Source organism: Varanus komodoensis, unplaced genomic scaffold (assembly GCF_004798865.1).
Source record: "Varanus komodoensis strain SLA01 unplaced genomic scaffold, ASM479886v1 scaffold8, whole genome shotgun sequence".
NCBI classification, from domain to species: Eukaryota; Metazoa; Chordata; class Lepidosauria; order Squamata; family Varanidae; genus Varanus; species Varanus komodoensis.
In genome coordinates, this window is record NW_025336481.1 from 40,748,575 (window position 1) to 40,765,615 (window position 17,041).

The 17,041-nt window shown below is 42.8% G+C and overlaps 1 protein-coding gene across 1 annotated transcript in view; it reads right to left on the reverse strand.

The window, feature by feature from the left end:
* SLC15A5 (solute carrier family 15 member 5) overlaps positions 1-17,041 on the reverse strand; it is a 32,639-nt gene that overhangs the window by 4,854 nt on the left and 10,744 nt on the right. The window contains exons 4-7 of the mRNA XM_044455233.1: positions 16,169-16,389; positions 13,021-13,207; positions 7,732-7,920; positions 6,259-6,390 (exon numbers count right to left, since the gene is read on the reverse strand). Coding sequence (XP_044311168.1) covers positions 6,259-6,390; positions 7,732-7,920; positions 13,021-13,207; positions 16,169-16,389 — 729 coding nt within the window. The remainder of the gene's footprint in view (positions 1-6,258; positions 6,391-7,731; positions 7,921-13,020; positions 13,208-16,168; positions 16,390-17,041) is intronic.

Sequence of the window (17,041 nt, forward strand, 5' to 3'; positions counted from 1 at the left end):
ATAGCTCCTTAAAATTTCGCACTACGACCTGGAACAGACATACCCTACCATGAACCTCCACTGGACAGAAGACCCTTTCAGTTCAGGCTCTGTTTTGGCCCCAAACACTCAAAATTGCTCCTAACCCTGTTAAACGTCACCTGCATTTAGGAATAGACGAACGTTATTGCTGGAAGCAATTTTATAATGACTATTAAATATATCTCCTGCCTTATTCAACAAAACCGAGACAACCAATAAAGCGTGTACCATATTGAGCCTTCAGATTGGCAGTTGAGTCTTTCCTCCATATTTCTCTCATTTACTGAGGTAAAATGTGATGAGGATCAACCTACTCTGCTGAATTTATTAGCATGAAATATATGCTAGGTTTTGACAGTGTATTCCCACCACTGTCAGGTCAAAAGGTTGTTACTGGGGTCAGCCTTTTAAAAAGCATGAATTGAATGACTGATTTTATTACTTATTATCATTATTATTATTTTGCTGCCAGGTTTAACACTGCTTTGGCTTGCATTCATGAATTTTTTTTTCTTTCTCAGGTGTTTCCTGTGTTGTCTATCACTATGTTTTGGATTTGTTTGCTTTTAGAAATAACCCACAAATGTTCTCAATAAGTAGAATCACGTTTAAAATAACACAATTGGTCAACATCCACAACAAGAAAGCAACCAATCAGTGCAGAGAGCAATAATTGCAGAGAGAACAAAAGTGCTTTTTTTAAAAAAATAAACAGACTCCCCAACTTGTCCAAATTAAAATCAACGACCCTCAGTGCAAAAGATTCGTAACATTTCTTCAAGCCGGGAAATGAACATTGGAGATTTTAAATGGGACATATGTGGAGGAGGCCTTGAGCCACGATGGCTGGGAAATACCACATCACCTTCCCGTTTCTTCTGAAATATACATGTCCTAAGTTCTTGGGGGCTTCAAATGTCGACACAAAGCCTGATCCCATGGTTGTGGTTCATGGGGAAAGGAGTGGGGAATCTCTTTCTCTGTCGAGTGACACATTCCCTTTGTGTGCATGTGTGTGGAGGAAATCGGTCAGGTCTTGAGCCAATCTTCTGTAGGGCCGCTGCTTTGCACGTGCCTTCTCTTGCTCTGTATTTCCTACACAACCAGCCTCCACATTTAGTCTCTTCTCTGCTAAGAAGGAACAGATCACTTTTGCTAGTGAATTGAAGTGATTGCCTGCAGAAGGCTTCCCCACGTTTCTTTCTCCACCCCATCTGCTTCAGATCTCCCCTCACTTTCTCCCTGTAGCATCCCCACCGCTGCTGCCAGACTTTAGGCCAAGGGTGACCTAAGATTGGGCTGAATGCCGCAGGCTTCCCTACCTAGGCTAGAGCTCTGAAGACGAGAAAGAGGAATCATACCTGGCTTGCCCGTAAGGGTGGCCAAGTCTCCCACCTTACGGAGGACAGGCCTCCATTGGAAAGTGCCCTGTATTTGATGAAGTGTCCAATCCAACTTTGAGTTAAAGTCCAAGCACTGCTGGGAGGGAAGACTGAAGAAGAAGCCTGGATTTGACCATCTGGTGAGCACCTAGAGAGCAAACTGAGCAGGCAAATAAGTTCACCTCAGTTCTTCAGTCTTCTCCACTGTGGTGAGACACCCTGTATTTCTATGCAAGCTACGGTTTTCAGTCTGCACCTCTACATGTATATTTACATATACAAATGCTATGCACATTGGCATCTTCTTTTGGCAATGCATTTCCTCTTCCTTGGCATGCACAAGTGGCCTCTCTGCTTCAGAGGGAGATGCAGTGCTAAGTCGTGGATGTTGCATGTCACTGGGATAACACATATGGTAAGATCTCTACCACATGGTACAGCCACCTCAGAGCAATACTTCTCAGCAGCCTCCAGATGGGTACCATATTGTATACATTTCTCTCAACATGCCTCTCTGCAAAGACAAATGGTTAAACACCCATTTTAACGATGAGCAGATTTTTGCAAGCCTCGCCCCAGCAGATGAGCCACAAAGCATTCTGAGTAAGTGCTATGAAAGCTCACTCCCGACATATTTCATGTTCATCGCTTCCAAGTTGAAATCTCAGTGCATGCCGTGTCTGGGTTTGACGGATTACATAAGAATCAACAGATCCCGCCTTCACCCTGGAGTGAGGTGGCAGGGAGGCAAAGCAAAGTATTTGTTGCTCTTTTAAGGTCCACTATTCCTTCTACGGGGCCTAAGCTGAAGAGATCTTGCAAATGAATCACTCAGTGAAGAACGGCTTTTTAACCAAGCCCAGCTGAATGAGAAGACAAGAACTCTAAGGTCCAATTAAATCAGCATTCGGTTCCCAGCAGTGGCCTGTCGGTGCCTCTGCGCACCTCACATGGAGGGCTCGCGAGGGATGCCTTTTCTCAATAGTTCAAGCCCGGCATTTAGTATTGGGAAGAACACTGCCCTTGTACATGGTGATTCCACTTAAGTGTCAGCTTGCCTAGCTGCCAATGAACCTAGGCTCCATGCATTTGTCAAATCCTGCTCCACACAGACCAACAACTACCTCACATCCCTTCCTGTTCTTTCTTCTCTTTTCCTTCCTCTATCACATTCCCTTCCATGCTTCCTCTCTCTCTTCCCCCTTAAGGATTCCATGAGAACTGAACTTATACCATGCAAAACTGCGAAACAGAGAGGGAAGTTGTAGGTGGGACAATGGGAGAGATGGGTGGAACGTAGAGAATCATGGTTAGATTTGCTCAAAACCTGAAGCATCCAAAGGTTTGTTATCTGTTATAAATCTGTTATAACAAGCGAAAGAGACCAACAAAAATCCAAGCTGGAAGTTAGACTTGGCACGTAAGTTAAGACATTATAATGAATGAGATTGCCTGGAGCCTGTCCCTTCACTGCCACCAAAATTTCTCTTAGATTTCTCTTCTCTGCAACTGTTACCATCTCTGCACACGGGGAAAGAGCCATCTCATGATGAGTACAAACCGAACCCCAGCAGGGCACTGAGTTCAGCCCAGTCCCTCTTGCTTTCAGCCACCAAGCCAAACCTCACCATGCATAGCTGCACTACAACTTTTAGATAAACTTATTCCCATAACAAGTCTCATAGGGGGATAGGTTTTGTCATGTGTCTCATTAAAATGTCAAGGGAGGTATAAAGAGCCTTAAGAAATCAGTTTCCTCTGCTTGTACTGAAAATATCACTGTCACCCGTCATCTGTTTGCACTCATCAAATTTCCAAGAAGTCTTATTTTATCATATTCACACCATCCTTCATAGATGCATTTTTTAAAAAATGATTAACGCCACTTAAGGCTCTGGGTGACTATCTTATCTACTTTGCCAGCAAAACGCAACTTTAGAGAAACAAGATGCTATGGGATAAAAATGAGGCTTAAATACTCTAGTTGAAAATTCTTCCATATCCTGTTGCACTCTGGATTTGGTCCCAATTCCCAGATCGGTTTCAGATCCAATGGTTAGAACTGGAGATACTGCAAAGCATCCAACAGAGTCCACATACCAGGGCTCCTGACGTTGTGCTACACAAAATCAACAGATGCACAACAATGGCACTTGCTGGCAATGCCAAGCTCACCTGTGCTGGACACATACCTTTTTGTTTCCCCGTGCTTTTACTGTTAACCCTTTAACATTTTTAACCCTTTTAAACCTTTCATTAATTGGAAATTTTTATCCTGCTGTACTGTTTCATTGTTTTATTTCCTTGATGAATTTATATTTTTAAAAATCTTTTGTAGAAGATAAAGCATGAATCATCCCTGAATGAGATGTATACATTTTCAAAAATAAAATGGAATAAAGGAATGATTCTTCATGCTGCAATTTAGCATGATTTAAGATTTTTTAGAGCTGTCACTGGGTTCAACTTTAAGGCGAAAAAATATCAAAGTCAGGGTCTGTGCTAGGTAATATGCAACTTCACATTTACTTCCCTTTAAAGAAATCTATGTGAATCTACATGTATTTACTGCATTATAGTTTTATCCCATTGCATTACAAGGGAAATGTATAGGATTCTTCCCTGTTACATACACCAACATGTTATCTTCATAATAACCCTGAAAAGTAGGCAAAGAGTTGGTGAGTGACCCAAAGATACCCAGTGAGCTTGTGAATCACTGGGATATGACCCAGTTCTCTCTCGCCGCAGCCTCCCATTCCAACCCAGCTTCCCCAGCTTGGTGTTCCTCAGACCTGCTGCATTGCAACTCCAAATATGTTGGGCAGCCAGCCAGGAATGATGGGAACTGCAGCTGGAAAAGGCTCTTCTAATCCTTGTGCCACAATGGCATTTGTGTACACTCTGAAACAACCCCCCAACATACAAAAGAGCCCTCCCTTTTCAGGTGTCCTCCCCAACGCATAAACAAACGGGAAAAATAATCTCATGACATGACTTGACACTTTTTCAGCCCAGTAAAATGATACCACAGTATCACATTTAAAATTTGCAACACACACACACACACACACACACACACACACACACACACACAATCACTCTCCAACGCCCACACCTACCAGCAGAATGCATTACGATTTCTTGGCGCCCTAGGGAGGTTTTTGACCTTAACATTTAGCAAAGAGGAGAGCAGTAAAAATGATAGATTAATTTAGAAAAAAGAGAGTCAAGGTCAGAAGCAACGAGGTATCTTTAAAAAAATTAAAAAGCGAATAGGGAGCTTGACATTAATTCCCAAATATTTAAAAAGCCTGCCAGAAAACAAATTAAAAAACAACTCTCCCCCACGCATAATCCCATTCCATTCCTTCCTTGTCTGGCTTCCCAGGAAAAAGATCAATTCATCCTAGAACTTCGAGGTCCAAACACTTTATATAAATCTATGGTACAATCACATTTGGAAGCATGAGTAAAGTTCTATTCCTGAGAGCTGAGGAGACAGATGGTGTACCTGGAAAGGCACCATAAATGGGCCACCAAAATGGTCAGTGGGTTGAAGCAACTCCTATATGAGGAAAGGACAGAACATTTGTGACTGTTTTGTTTAGAAAATGCTGGGATGGTTTGAGAAAGTGGATTTATGTCTTCAAACTAAATTGGAAAGCATGCACCAACCTATGTGGAATAATGTGCAAATGTATGTGGAGGATACAGTGTTTTAGGAATGTCAGGTAGAGCTTAGAGCAAGGAATCCATATTTGTTTAAACATACATTTCCAAAGTAGATGCGAAGCAACTTGGAGCCACAACAACAAGAATATCACATCCACTGCCATCGGCCTTTTCTCACAGCTGAGCTAACCAGCACTGCCAACTGGCCATCAATAAACTGAGGAGAAAAGCTTCCTGATTCTGAACCTGATTGATCAGAATAGTTAGTCTGTCCCAGGGACGGCGAACCGTTTAGAGACCGAGTGCCCAGATTGCAACCCAAAACCCACTTATTTATCGCAAAGTGCCAACACTGCAATCAAACCTGAAGGACTTCAAGGACTGCCTGCACCCATATGATCCTGTCCAGACCCTACAGTTGGCCACAAAACCCTGCTCAGCAGATCTCCTGGTGAATTCAGTCAGATCGGTGAATCCATGAGATAGGGGATTTTTAGCTGTGGCCCCATATCACTCAAATTCTCTCCCTTAGGAACTATGCTTGGTTCTCTCCTTAGTTCCAGACCCTAACAAGGTGTTTAATTTAACTTTGCTTGGTTAAGGATTTTTTTAAAAATAATACTTCTCTTGATTTACTTTTAAAATATACAATAGTGTTGATTCTGTGCTATTTGCTATGTGCTTTATGCTGCTCTTTTTAAACACACGGTTGTTGTTCTTTTTGTTTAAAATCTACTTACTGCAAACCACCTTGGAAAAATGTGCTGAAAGGTAAAAATGTTCCTAAAAATAAACAAATAAAATACATTTCCTGGGTTTTGCCCCAGGCTCAATCCTGTTTGAATAACCCAGTGGCAAATATTCTTTCTTTAACCCCTTCCTCGCCTCTGCTGGAAAAACAACAGCCTGTGATCTTGGATGATTTCTACCCCTTTTCCAGACAAAGAAGCCCTATAAAGATACCACATACTAATTATTCGGCCTGTCAAAATAGGTATGATTCATTACATTTTGATGACTCCCACTGAAACATAGTGACCTATCTTAATCAGGGAAGAGAGATCAATAAACTCCTGGCACACAGAGCTAGTTATAGGCTTCTGATGGAAGCTAATAGCCAATAGGAAGAGGCCGAAAATCCCACTCTTGGCATCTTTGCTGTGCATAAGAATCCTTTTACCTTGTGAGGCCGTGTAAACCACTTGAACAAGAAAAGCTCCCATCATGCAGCCAGCGCCACTGAACAACGTGGAGACGTGCAAGGCGATCCCACGGATTCTGCCTGGTGTGAACTTGAATATCACAAAGGAACCTTTTCAAAGCAAGGAAAATTAAAAAAAGAAAAAACAGGCGTGAAGGGACACCAAAAGGTTGCACGCATGGAGTGTTTCACAATGCAACATTCACAGGGCAAAAGGAGTTACTGTATTTCCCGTAATTTTACTTGCTCGGCGACCATTTAGGCTGTATCAAAACGACCTGAAGCAGCCATTATATTCTAACATGAATTCTAACTCCAGTGGGGTGGAGGGAGAGGTGAGACACTTTGGGTGCAGTCCCCTGGGTTAAATAGAAGGATTAATTAGAGATTAATTTAGATCTTAAACCTCACTGACCATCAAAAAGGGATGTAAATGCAAGTAAGACGCTGTGGCGCTCAGCACCACTGGTTCTACTTCCTCAGTCCCTGCTGGGGTTGTCTGAAGAAGGCTTCTATTTATATTTACTTGCATGAGAGTAGAAATCCCCACATGCAGTGGGTAACCCTAGGAAAACACGGTGCTCAATCCCATGAAGATTTCTACTTTCATTCAAGTGAATGCAGGTATAGCTTCCTTTCTGAAGTTGCCTCTTTTCTCATTTATTTTATGGCAATTTCAACAAAACTGTAAAAAGAAAGGGAAATGTAACTGTATCAGTTTCAACTAATAGGTACGAAATATATATGTGTGTTTACGTAAGTGCGCACGCGCACACACACACACACAATTAAAGTTTATAGACAGAAATAAAGAGAAAAAATTATACATAAGCTTCCAAGGAGGCAGACCAAATATACATATATGTATTCATGTGCAAGTGGCATCTATCTAATACCTATGTGACATCTGTCTATCTTGAGAGTGGTGCTCCTGATCATACATAAACTTCTGTTCTTGACTGAGACGAGTTGGACTTCCCTTCAGGTGGTGGCAGGTCAGCAGGCCTGGGAGAGCCTCTGACATGCCCTGCTTCTCGTGCTGTAAGAAGAGGGCTTGGGTCTCCCTACTGTTTGATATGGCAGAGCTTCCCCTGTGTGGACCTCCATCCTTGAAAAAGGGGTATCGGGTTGACCATAAAGTGCTGGGGTTGGCATCTGGGAACTTGCCTCTCCCTTTAGCAAAGAGGCCCGGTTTGGAGTGCCTTTCCCATAGCTAAAGGATGGGGAGCCCCCCAGGGTGGCAAATCAGACATTGCTCCTAACTGCAAAGAACATCCCTGTTCCATGAGCAGTAACCACAAGGAAAACAAATGAGGAAAAGCCGTGGAAGAGCACCCCGGCTGAAGCGGCTGATGAAAGCTACTCAACCCATCTCTTGCTCAAACGGATGTCATTCCATGCTTGAGTTAGTTGATTTTTGAGACCTCAAATGAAACAAAATGGTCTTCTTACAGGAAGGAGCCACCAGAGCTTCTGCCACACCAAGGAAGATGTATTGTGGAGCCAGATGGACGCACGGCATGGAGGAAACAAGGAGATCTTTTCCTGAGAGAGTCTGTTCCACCACAGGGAAATGTTTCCTGCGTAACTCAAAAAACCCAGCGACCATCACAGAGAGGGTGGCAGATGTGTGACCTACAACTGGGCAGAAAAGGCACAAAGCAGTCGAAAAATTGTTTATCAATTATACATTTTTTCTGAAAGACAGCTGGAATGCAGGGGTAGGGGAGGGGAGGGGAGGGGAGGGAATGCTCTCTTAATGCTGTGGGACTCCACCAAATTTTCATGCAGGACCTTTAGCCCATAAAAAGTCACCTTTCACCAAATAGGCTGTCTCCTCTTTTCAAGGCTGGTTTTGAATGATTTTGCTGCCTTTTAAGCACTACATTTTCTAGCATCCACTGGCCTTTCAACCATTTTCAAGCAGGGAGTAGATTGCAGGTTGTCTACAGAGCCAAGACATGATGGGGCATCATATGATGGCACTGTTACACCAAAGAGAACCAGTCCAGCAAGTGCAGGGGACAAAATAAATTGCATGCGGCTCTTGTGGGAGCCACACGCAGAAGTACCGGAGCAATCCATGCGTGCTTCGGCAAATGGCAGCCAGTACTACATGGCAAAAATGCAGCCATGTACTACAACTCCTGGTACAATGGGAATTCCAGGATTCATTTCTGCCTAATATTCCTAGGATGGAATCATATCTGATCACTACAGGAATGGGCCTACCAGTCAACTGAAATTTTTGAGTAAATTCCTAGAAACTAGAGGCAATTTTTCTGGGTTCAGACAACATGACAAGCCATTGTGGTATGGTGAAACATAGAACAGTTGTGCACAGTTTCTAACATTTTGTTTTTGCTTGCTGTCTTATTTTCATTAAGGTGGAGTTGGGTCAAGGCAAAGTGAAACTGAAAAGAGTAATGTTGCAAGAAAAAGAAGACAAAACCATTCACTGCACAGGTTCTGATATTTCCATAGTTAACATTTAAAAAGTCATGGGTACTGTTACAAAAGAATATTTTAAAAACCTTCCTTCTTCTTGTAAAAAAGAAAGAGAAAAATGAAGAAAAAGAACACCTGCAAAAGGTTTATAGCACAACAAGGAGGTGCAAGACCTGAGTGTAAGAATAAAACAAGTGTGTAAATAATACTGCATTGAGCTGTACATTAACATGATAGAGGATGGAATCCTATCGTCTCCCAGTGTTGTCTGAGGAACCAGCGCCATGTCCTTCCACCACAGTGCTGGGCTGAGCCCCAAACCGCTCTTCCTCACAGCCTGTGCAGCAAGAAGCACAGCTGCCAACGAGCCTTGGCGAGCAGAAGAGAGGCCCGCTTGAAGGGAGAGGTGGGGCTGATTCCCATCAGCACTCCAGCCCCCTTCACCTTCCCTCCTTGGTCTGGGTGTTTTCTCTAGAAGGCTGCGAGTGGCCAGTTTGGAGGCTCTGAGCCGCCTGTGGGGCAGAAGACAACAGAATTGCACCCTTTCCTCCGGATTTCAGGATGACTGAGAAAGCACATGGAATATGCCCATGGAAAATTACTCAAATCAGTTCTTTTCAGTCAGCTTTCCTTGGCAATTTAAATCAACCCACTCTGTTCCACAGTGCCATGGCTGGTGTGTAGGGTGTAGAAGTGAAAACCTTTCCCAGATATAAAACTGACCAATTTCAGCAACTGATGCCTCTCTTGAGCATCCAGAATTGGGTTCCCCATCTGATGAACACTGTCTCAGTACCCAGACTGGACACCAAGATAATTGCAGCAAGAAAAGGAACAGGATACCAGGGTAGGAAATTGTGTTAATTGAGCATTGCATGTGGCGGCATGAGCCATGCCAGCAAAGGGGGCTTCCAAGAGCCAGGCAGCCAGTCACGAAACACCCACAGCAGGACTCCAAGTGAAACATTTAACCTTTCGAACTTTTTCAGCATCATTAGACTTCAAAATGTCACCCGAAGAGCTACTAGCATCACTGCCATCTGAAAGTTCTTTTCTGTAGCTCAATCGAGACATTATTTTATTTTAAACCCTGAGTAATTGCCACCTGCTGTTTCATACGCTTCTACTTTGCACAAAGCTTAACAACAAACTTAATTAGGCTAATTCTAGTCAGATTAATACTTCCTGTCTTTCAGCACTGGCTGTGCCACATGCTATGGGGTGCCGAATTAGTTGAGGAGTACAGGAAATGTTGATTTCTAAGAGAGAGAGAGAGTGTTTTAAATTGCACGGCAGGATCGGAGATAGTTTAAAATTGGAGGAGCACTCAAGTTGTTAAATTCATGCAAATGGGAATTGATTTCCAAACAAAAAAATGGTAGATTGCTCTTTATTCTAGAAATATGCGCTGGCTAGAAATGAGATTCTCATCGCTTCCCTGTGCTGGATATCTCACTCTGGTATAGAGACAAGTCAGACAACACAAATATTAGTCAAGCACTTCCAATATACGCTCTGAGTAATCCATATAAAGTGGATCAAAATTATCCCCATACTGAGGATAGGAAGTGAAGGACACCCTACTGATTTTCTGACCGAGGCACAATCTGAACCACTAGGTATCTGTGTTGGAGGCTTGTTTCTTCCTTCGGTACTCTTGGTATAATAGGCTGGAAAATACTCAAATGCAAAGCTGGGCATTGCACCTGGAGCGTTAGAACTGTGGCAAGGTCAGGATTTCTGTCTGCCTTCTGTTGCAAATCACAGCTCTGCTAGAGTTGTCCTGCTACCCCGTGACCTTCCTTCTGCTGGTCTGCACAGCTTCTTTTGCTGTTTCTTGGGAAGCACTGATCTCTTTCTCTGAAGAGTGACCATCAATTCTACTTTCCCTCTCTTGATAGCTCTGTGGTTTCAGCCAGGTAGAAACCCTGAGCTCCTCAAACTTTTCAACAACTTCTGAGTGCTTCTAAGTGTTTGCTCAGTCTTGGAAGAAGTAGTTCAGGCCAGAACACTCTCCAGAAAGCTGAATGGCACTTCAGCATCCCAAACACATTGAGAAGAAGCTCTGTGCTCTGGAGTCCAGCTCCAACAGTTCTTTTTGCTCCCTCCCAATGTGCAAATAAGCTTCCATCTTAGCTTATTATGTTACAAGGGTGGGCAGGTCAACCTGGATCTGCTGGTAGATTTCAGGGTCATCTGCAGCAGATGGGCAATGATTTTAGGCCTTGCAATCAGTGATTGGCTCTCTGATACGAGTGGTCTTGTCTGGTCATTTTCCCTGTCTCTTTCAAATTAGTTAAAGAGAGAAGACCAAAAGAGACTGTGGACAGACTAATCTATGCACAGTTGCCAAGGAGCCGTTTCTTGGTTATCGATGGAAAAGCACAAGTAAAGGGCACAAGCACAGCAAGAAAGGTCCTAGAAAAGGAGGAGCATTAGCACCCTACCGCTGATCTAACCCTCCTGATTTTAAGCACTGAACCAACAGCTCTCCGTGCCCTCTACTTTTTCAGCACACCCCCAAGCCTGCCCCAGTGTGAGAAGGGCATTTGTGGAAAGGCAGTCATTGGTGAGGTTGTAACAATAAGCAGCAGGGGCACTCCAAGGCCAATATCACAACAACCCTTTGCGGCAAGAACAACCCTCAAAGAAACCAGATATTCTCCAGCTTCATGTAAAATAAGCCACCCTGCAAAAACCACATCTGGTTTGGACAGTCGAACAACCTACCACAGATGTGCACCTGAAAGACTTAAGAGATGTACATCTAAATAAGGGGTTCCTTTTCAAATAAGTATCACCTCTAACTTCATAACTCAGTGCAAGGCCAACAAAGCCAGCGTAAGGGGCTGGATTTGGATATGAGAAATGCTGGCTCAGAGCTCTGCTCAGCCATGCTTTGACCTTGCCATTATCTCCAGTGACACAGTTGGTTAATTTTAGACCTGGGACTAATTGGCAGCCCCTCCCCCATTAAAGGACCATGTTCCAATGCTTCAGGCATGGAGGAAACAGCTAGCCTTTCTCCTCTCCCCAGCTCACCCTGCCAGTCCATTCCAGTCCATTCCGTGCCTTATAATTTCTCCCACATTCCTGATGTGTTAAAGCAAGCAAGACACACACTTTTTGCCAATCCTGGTTAAAAAAACAAATACTCCCAGCTTGTGCAGGTTTGCATTTTAAGCTTACTAAAATCACAGCAGTCCTCATGACTGCAGGAAAGACATGGGATCAGCTTCAGCTGCCTTGAGCCTAAATGCTTTTATTCGCAAACAAGCACCATGCCGGTGCAGAACAGGATGATAGATTATAAAAGGGACAATAATAAAGTGAACATCTGTAACCATGCATAGCCGCCCACTCCCTGATGTCAAATTTTGGAAAATAGGAACAAAAGAAAGAATCCTGTGGCACACATGATCTGGTCTGTCGGTCCCTGTGATCTGGGTTCTAGTCCCCACTCAGCCATGGAGTCAACTGGCTGACTCTGGGCTAGTCACAGCCTCTCAGGCCAACCTACCTCACAGGGTTGTTGTTCTAAGGATAAGATTGAGAGCAGGATTTGTGTAAGCTGCCTTGAATGCTTTAAAAAAGAAAAGGCAGGATATAAATCTAATAAATAAAAAAATAAAAATGCAGCTCTATGTTCCTTTCAGGCAGGCAAACCACATATACAAAGAATAAAGTAATTGTAACATTTTCTTAACTGAAAGTATACATTCTGGTCTCTAATAAATAGTCAAGGTTTGGTAAAGATTAATGAATCCACACCATCAGTTACGACCAGTCAATTTAGTTCACAGATTCTCCACATCCCCAAATATGTTTCTCTAATTAACAATTACTAGTTTGATGCCACTGGGCACAAAGTAATAGCTGCTGTCTACAGCAATTAACATATATCTATATCTACATGCATCTCTAAAGGTAAAGGTAAAGGTTTCCCCTTGACGTGAAGTCCAGTCATGCCTGACTCCAGGGGGCGGTGCTCACCTCCGTTTCCTGGCCGAGGGAGCCAGCGTTTGTCCGCAGACAGTCTCTGTGGTCATGTGGCCGGCATGACTAAACACTGAAGTGCACGGAATGCTGTTACCTGCCCACCGAAGTGGTACCTTTTCATCTACTCACACTTGCATGCTTTCGAACTGCAAGGTTGGCAGGAGCTCGGACGGAGCAACGGGAACTCACCCCATTGTGCAGATTCGAACCGGCGACCTTTCGATCTACCAGCACAGCAGTTTAAACCACTGCGCCACCTGCATCCCTTTATAGATCTATTTATCTTGTACTCACCAGTACAGACTGTAATAGGCCATCCACTTGTTTTAGCACTGAAGAGACAAGTGTTCAAACACTCCAGAAATGGAACCAAAATTAAGGATGGAATGATGCTTATCACATTCATGGCTGCGATTGGCAGGAAGAATCCATTCAAATTCAAATTTGAATTCATTGTCTGCAGATAATATCCTGAAGGAATCTACAATGAAAAGGCACATGGTTGCTGTCCATCCATGAAAGGGCAGGTCCTGTTACACAACAGAGGGGGAACAGCTCACAGAGAAAGCCTGGTAGATCTTTCCAATCTATTTCCAATTTCCTCCTTATACCCCGGAGGAACATAAGGACGCTCTGGAGGAAAATGTATCTCCACTGCAGGCTGGAAGCTTCACATCCCTGGTCTATACCAGTTGAAAAGGCACATACTTTCTAGGCTAAAACTGAAAAATTGGGAAGGGTAAATTAAAGTGAGAGACAAGAAGAAAATATATTATCATAATCATTTATACCCCACTTTTAAAAAATCCAAAGTAGCTTATCAAATGAAAAGAATTCAAGTATATTAAGAATTCAAGAATTCAAGTATATTAAGAATAAACAATTTTATTATAAAATTAAATTATAAAAATAGCTCAAAGAGTGCTGACTGCATGGAATTGGAGAGATATAAAATGTTTCTCTTAATATGAGTGACTTTATAAAACATTCTGTAACTTTAGTAATTTTAATCTTTCTATGGACAAAATTATGGTGACTATACATTACAGAATGGGGAATATAAGTGCTATTATTTTGTTAAAGAATGAATTCCTTTTATACCATAATGGAAAAACAGAGAAAACATAATAATGTGAAGAATTCATGTGCTGAATTTCATTTAATGTACCAATTAAAGGTGATTTTCTAATATCAAGGTTACACGTTTATACACACTTACCTGAGAATAAGTCCTACTAAACATAGTAGGGTTTAAGTAGACATACATAAGACTTTGCTGCAAATTTAAATTTCAATATCCTTATTGAGCAGAGTTAAAACATCACCTGGAGTTTAGTCTTAGTTCAGGTTTTTTCATGATTCTACATTCTTTATTTTTCCATATGTTTCTGTAATGTTATCTTCTTGGTATTTTAATTTCATAAAGAAAATGTATCCATACCAATAAGATACAAACCCACGTAGCAAATAAATACAGAACATAACATTAAAACTAGTGTGGTGTGATAGAGTGATGGACTGGGCAGCTGGGAGAGTCGGGTTTTAGTTTCTTTCTTTCTTTTTTCCTTGGCACACATTTTTAAAATAAATTTTATTTTCTTAACATATACAAACGCATAGGGAAAAAATAAAATAAAAAAAACCTAGTATGAACAGAACAAACTAAAGTGAACAAGATAAACATAACAGACAAGATTGCCTAGGGAATTTTAAAGAGATACACCCTATATTACGACCCACAAACTGACTCTCTCTCAATCTTCCCTTGCTTTTTGACAGTTTACCAAAAAGAAATCATTATTCTATACATCAACTTCAGGTTTTAGTTTCAATTTGGTGGTGAAGCTCACTGGGTACCTTTGAGCCAGACATGTACTCTCAGCCTAACCTACCTCACAGGGTTGTTGTTGTAAGGAGAAAATGGAGCAGCCAATATAAGCCACCTTGAGTTGTCACAAGGGGAAAAGAGCAGGGACAGCACTACTACTACTATTAGTAGTATTCCTATTACTATACTACTGAGGGACATCAGTGTCCCTCCTCTTTTATTACTATTTTATTTTTATAGTAATAAAATACCTAGGGGATGAAAGTTGTAGAACTGAAAAGTATATCCAGACTGTGGTCAAGCACTCAGAACATCACGTTGCTTGTTCTACATGTGCTCCAAAGCACAGGGCATCTAACAGGGAAGGGAACCAGGCCCAGGCGTACAGGTATACAGGTGTATGGTTGAAGGTAGCACCAGCTGCCGCTCTGCCACCTTCGCTGCACTGCACCACCAGTTCAACGTGTCTGGTTGCTCCCCAGCACCTGGCATTCAGAACAGCACTTTCTCTGCGTGAGGAATGTCCACTGAGGTTTTATGGCAAATTAAGTTTATATCGAGAGCCAGCGTGGTGCGGTGGTGAAGAGTGTGGAACTGGGCCTCAGGCGATCTGGGTTCCAGTCCCCGCTCAGCCATGGAGTCCACTGGGTGACTTTGGGCCAGTCGCAGCCTCTCAGCCCAACCTACCTCACCGGGTTGTTGTTGTGGCGACAAGATTGAGAGGAAGAAGAGAATTATGTAAGCAACCCTGAGTTCCTTGGAAGGAACAAAGGCAGAATATAAAACAAACAAACAAACAAACAAACAAACAGATATTGGACCAGGCTAATATGGGCTGGGTTGACATGAGTAACCTCAGTGTTAATGGATGCTCAACCCCATTTTGCTGGAAGGACCTGTATGAAGAGGCACAAATTTACATTTTATGAACTGCAGATCACATATTCTTTCATAACAGCTTAATTTTTTGTTGCTGCTACTGCTAAAAGAAAGAGGGAATAGCACAAAATGGATATACTGCAGTCATCTAGCAACCTAACAGTACATCTTGCTCTACCTTCTGCTCAATCTTATTTAACCAGCTTTAGAGGGAGAGCAAAAGCAAGCCAGCCAGCAAGACAACCTCAGCCAAGACTTTCCCAGCTTGGTGCCTTCCAGCCCACATGGAACTACATGAGTGGCAGTGGAAAACACCTGGAGGGGAACAAGTGGACGGAAGTGGCTTCACTCTTTTCTCTCAAGGATCATTTCCTTACCTCTTTATCCTTTTAGTTTGTAATCATTTTAAATGCTCCTTTAAAAAAATCACATCAACACCCTTCAGTGTGCTCTGAACCAGCCATCCCTGAGCACTTCCTAGTGGTTCAGAGTCTGGCACTGACCACCTGCATCCTTCGCTCCTACATCCTCCAAAGAACTTTCAAGGATCATCCCGTGTAAAACTCATTGCAATGGTTGTCTCCCAAGATTGCAAGAGAGTACGTGAGCTGCTGAGGCTGAAATAGGTGCAGCATCCAGGTTTGGCAGGATTCTATGGTACTCAAGGATATGATAACAGCCTTCTCCAGAATGTATTCCAAAATACATCTAGGACCAAGAGAGTCACTCACTCACCTGCATAACACACATTCTGTAGATGATTTGGAAGGCAAAGAGTGGAAAGAGACGGACAAGGGATTTTGTGCTTTCCACTTGACTTTCACTGTACTGGCCACCATAGTTTTCCTTTGCATGGTCTAGCCAGTTGGTGACATTCCCGCTGAAGTACCGACATTTTATCAAGCACAGTTTCAGTGCATTGGCGACTATGCCCCAGACAGTCAACAGACAACTTCCTGTGGAAAAGCGAGAGAGATCAATGCAGTGCAACCAAGTCCGTGCATGTGTGAACATTATCGCCATGTCCTAAGGTGCTCCATACTAGATATGGTTCTAATGGCTGGAGATGCTACAGAAGACATAAGAACTTAAGAAAGGTGAGTTGGATCAGACCAAAGGTCCATCTCTTCCAGCATTCTGTTCAATCATCTGTCCCTCAAAAACCCACAAGCAGGAGACAAGCACAATGACATTCTACCTCCCATGTTCCCCAGGAACTGCTGTACATCGGCCTTTCTATAAAGCTGTATCCAGAGATGAGTATAAGCCATGGGTTCTATCCAGTATCCTTAATGGCCACCACATCTAGGTTCTACTTTAATCCCAGACACTCCAACTTTCCCATTTTGGTCCAGTAACTTCCAGCATCAGCACAGAGAGGCTTGTACATGGTGTTCCTCATAAGATGCCCCTGGAGTGTATTTCTTCTGCTATGGCCCTTGATTGGCTATGCTGTTTCAGAATATGCCAATGGCCTATTTCTCCCCTCTCTCCATCAGAAATAGTTTCCTTTTCATCCCTCAGAGGTAATCTAGATGCTTCCCAGCTCCTGACACTTTCCCCCAGGGCTTAAGAGGTGCTTAAGTGCTGGCAGTCTGTTTGGTTCAA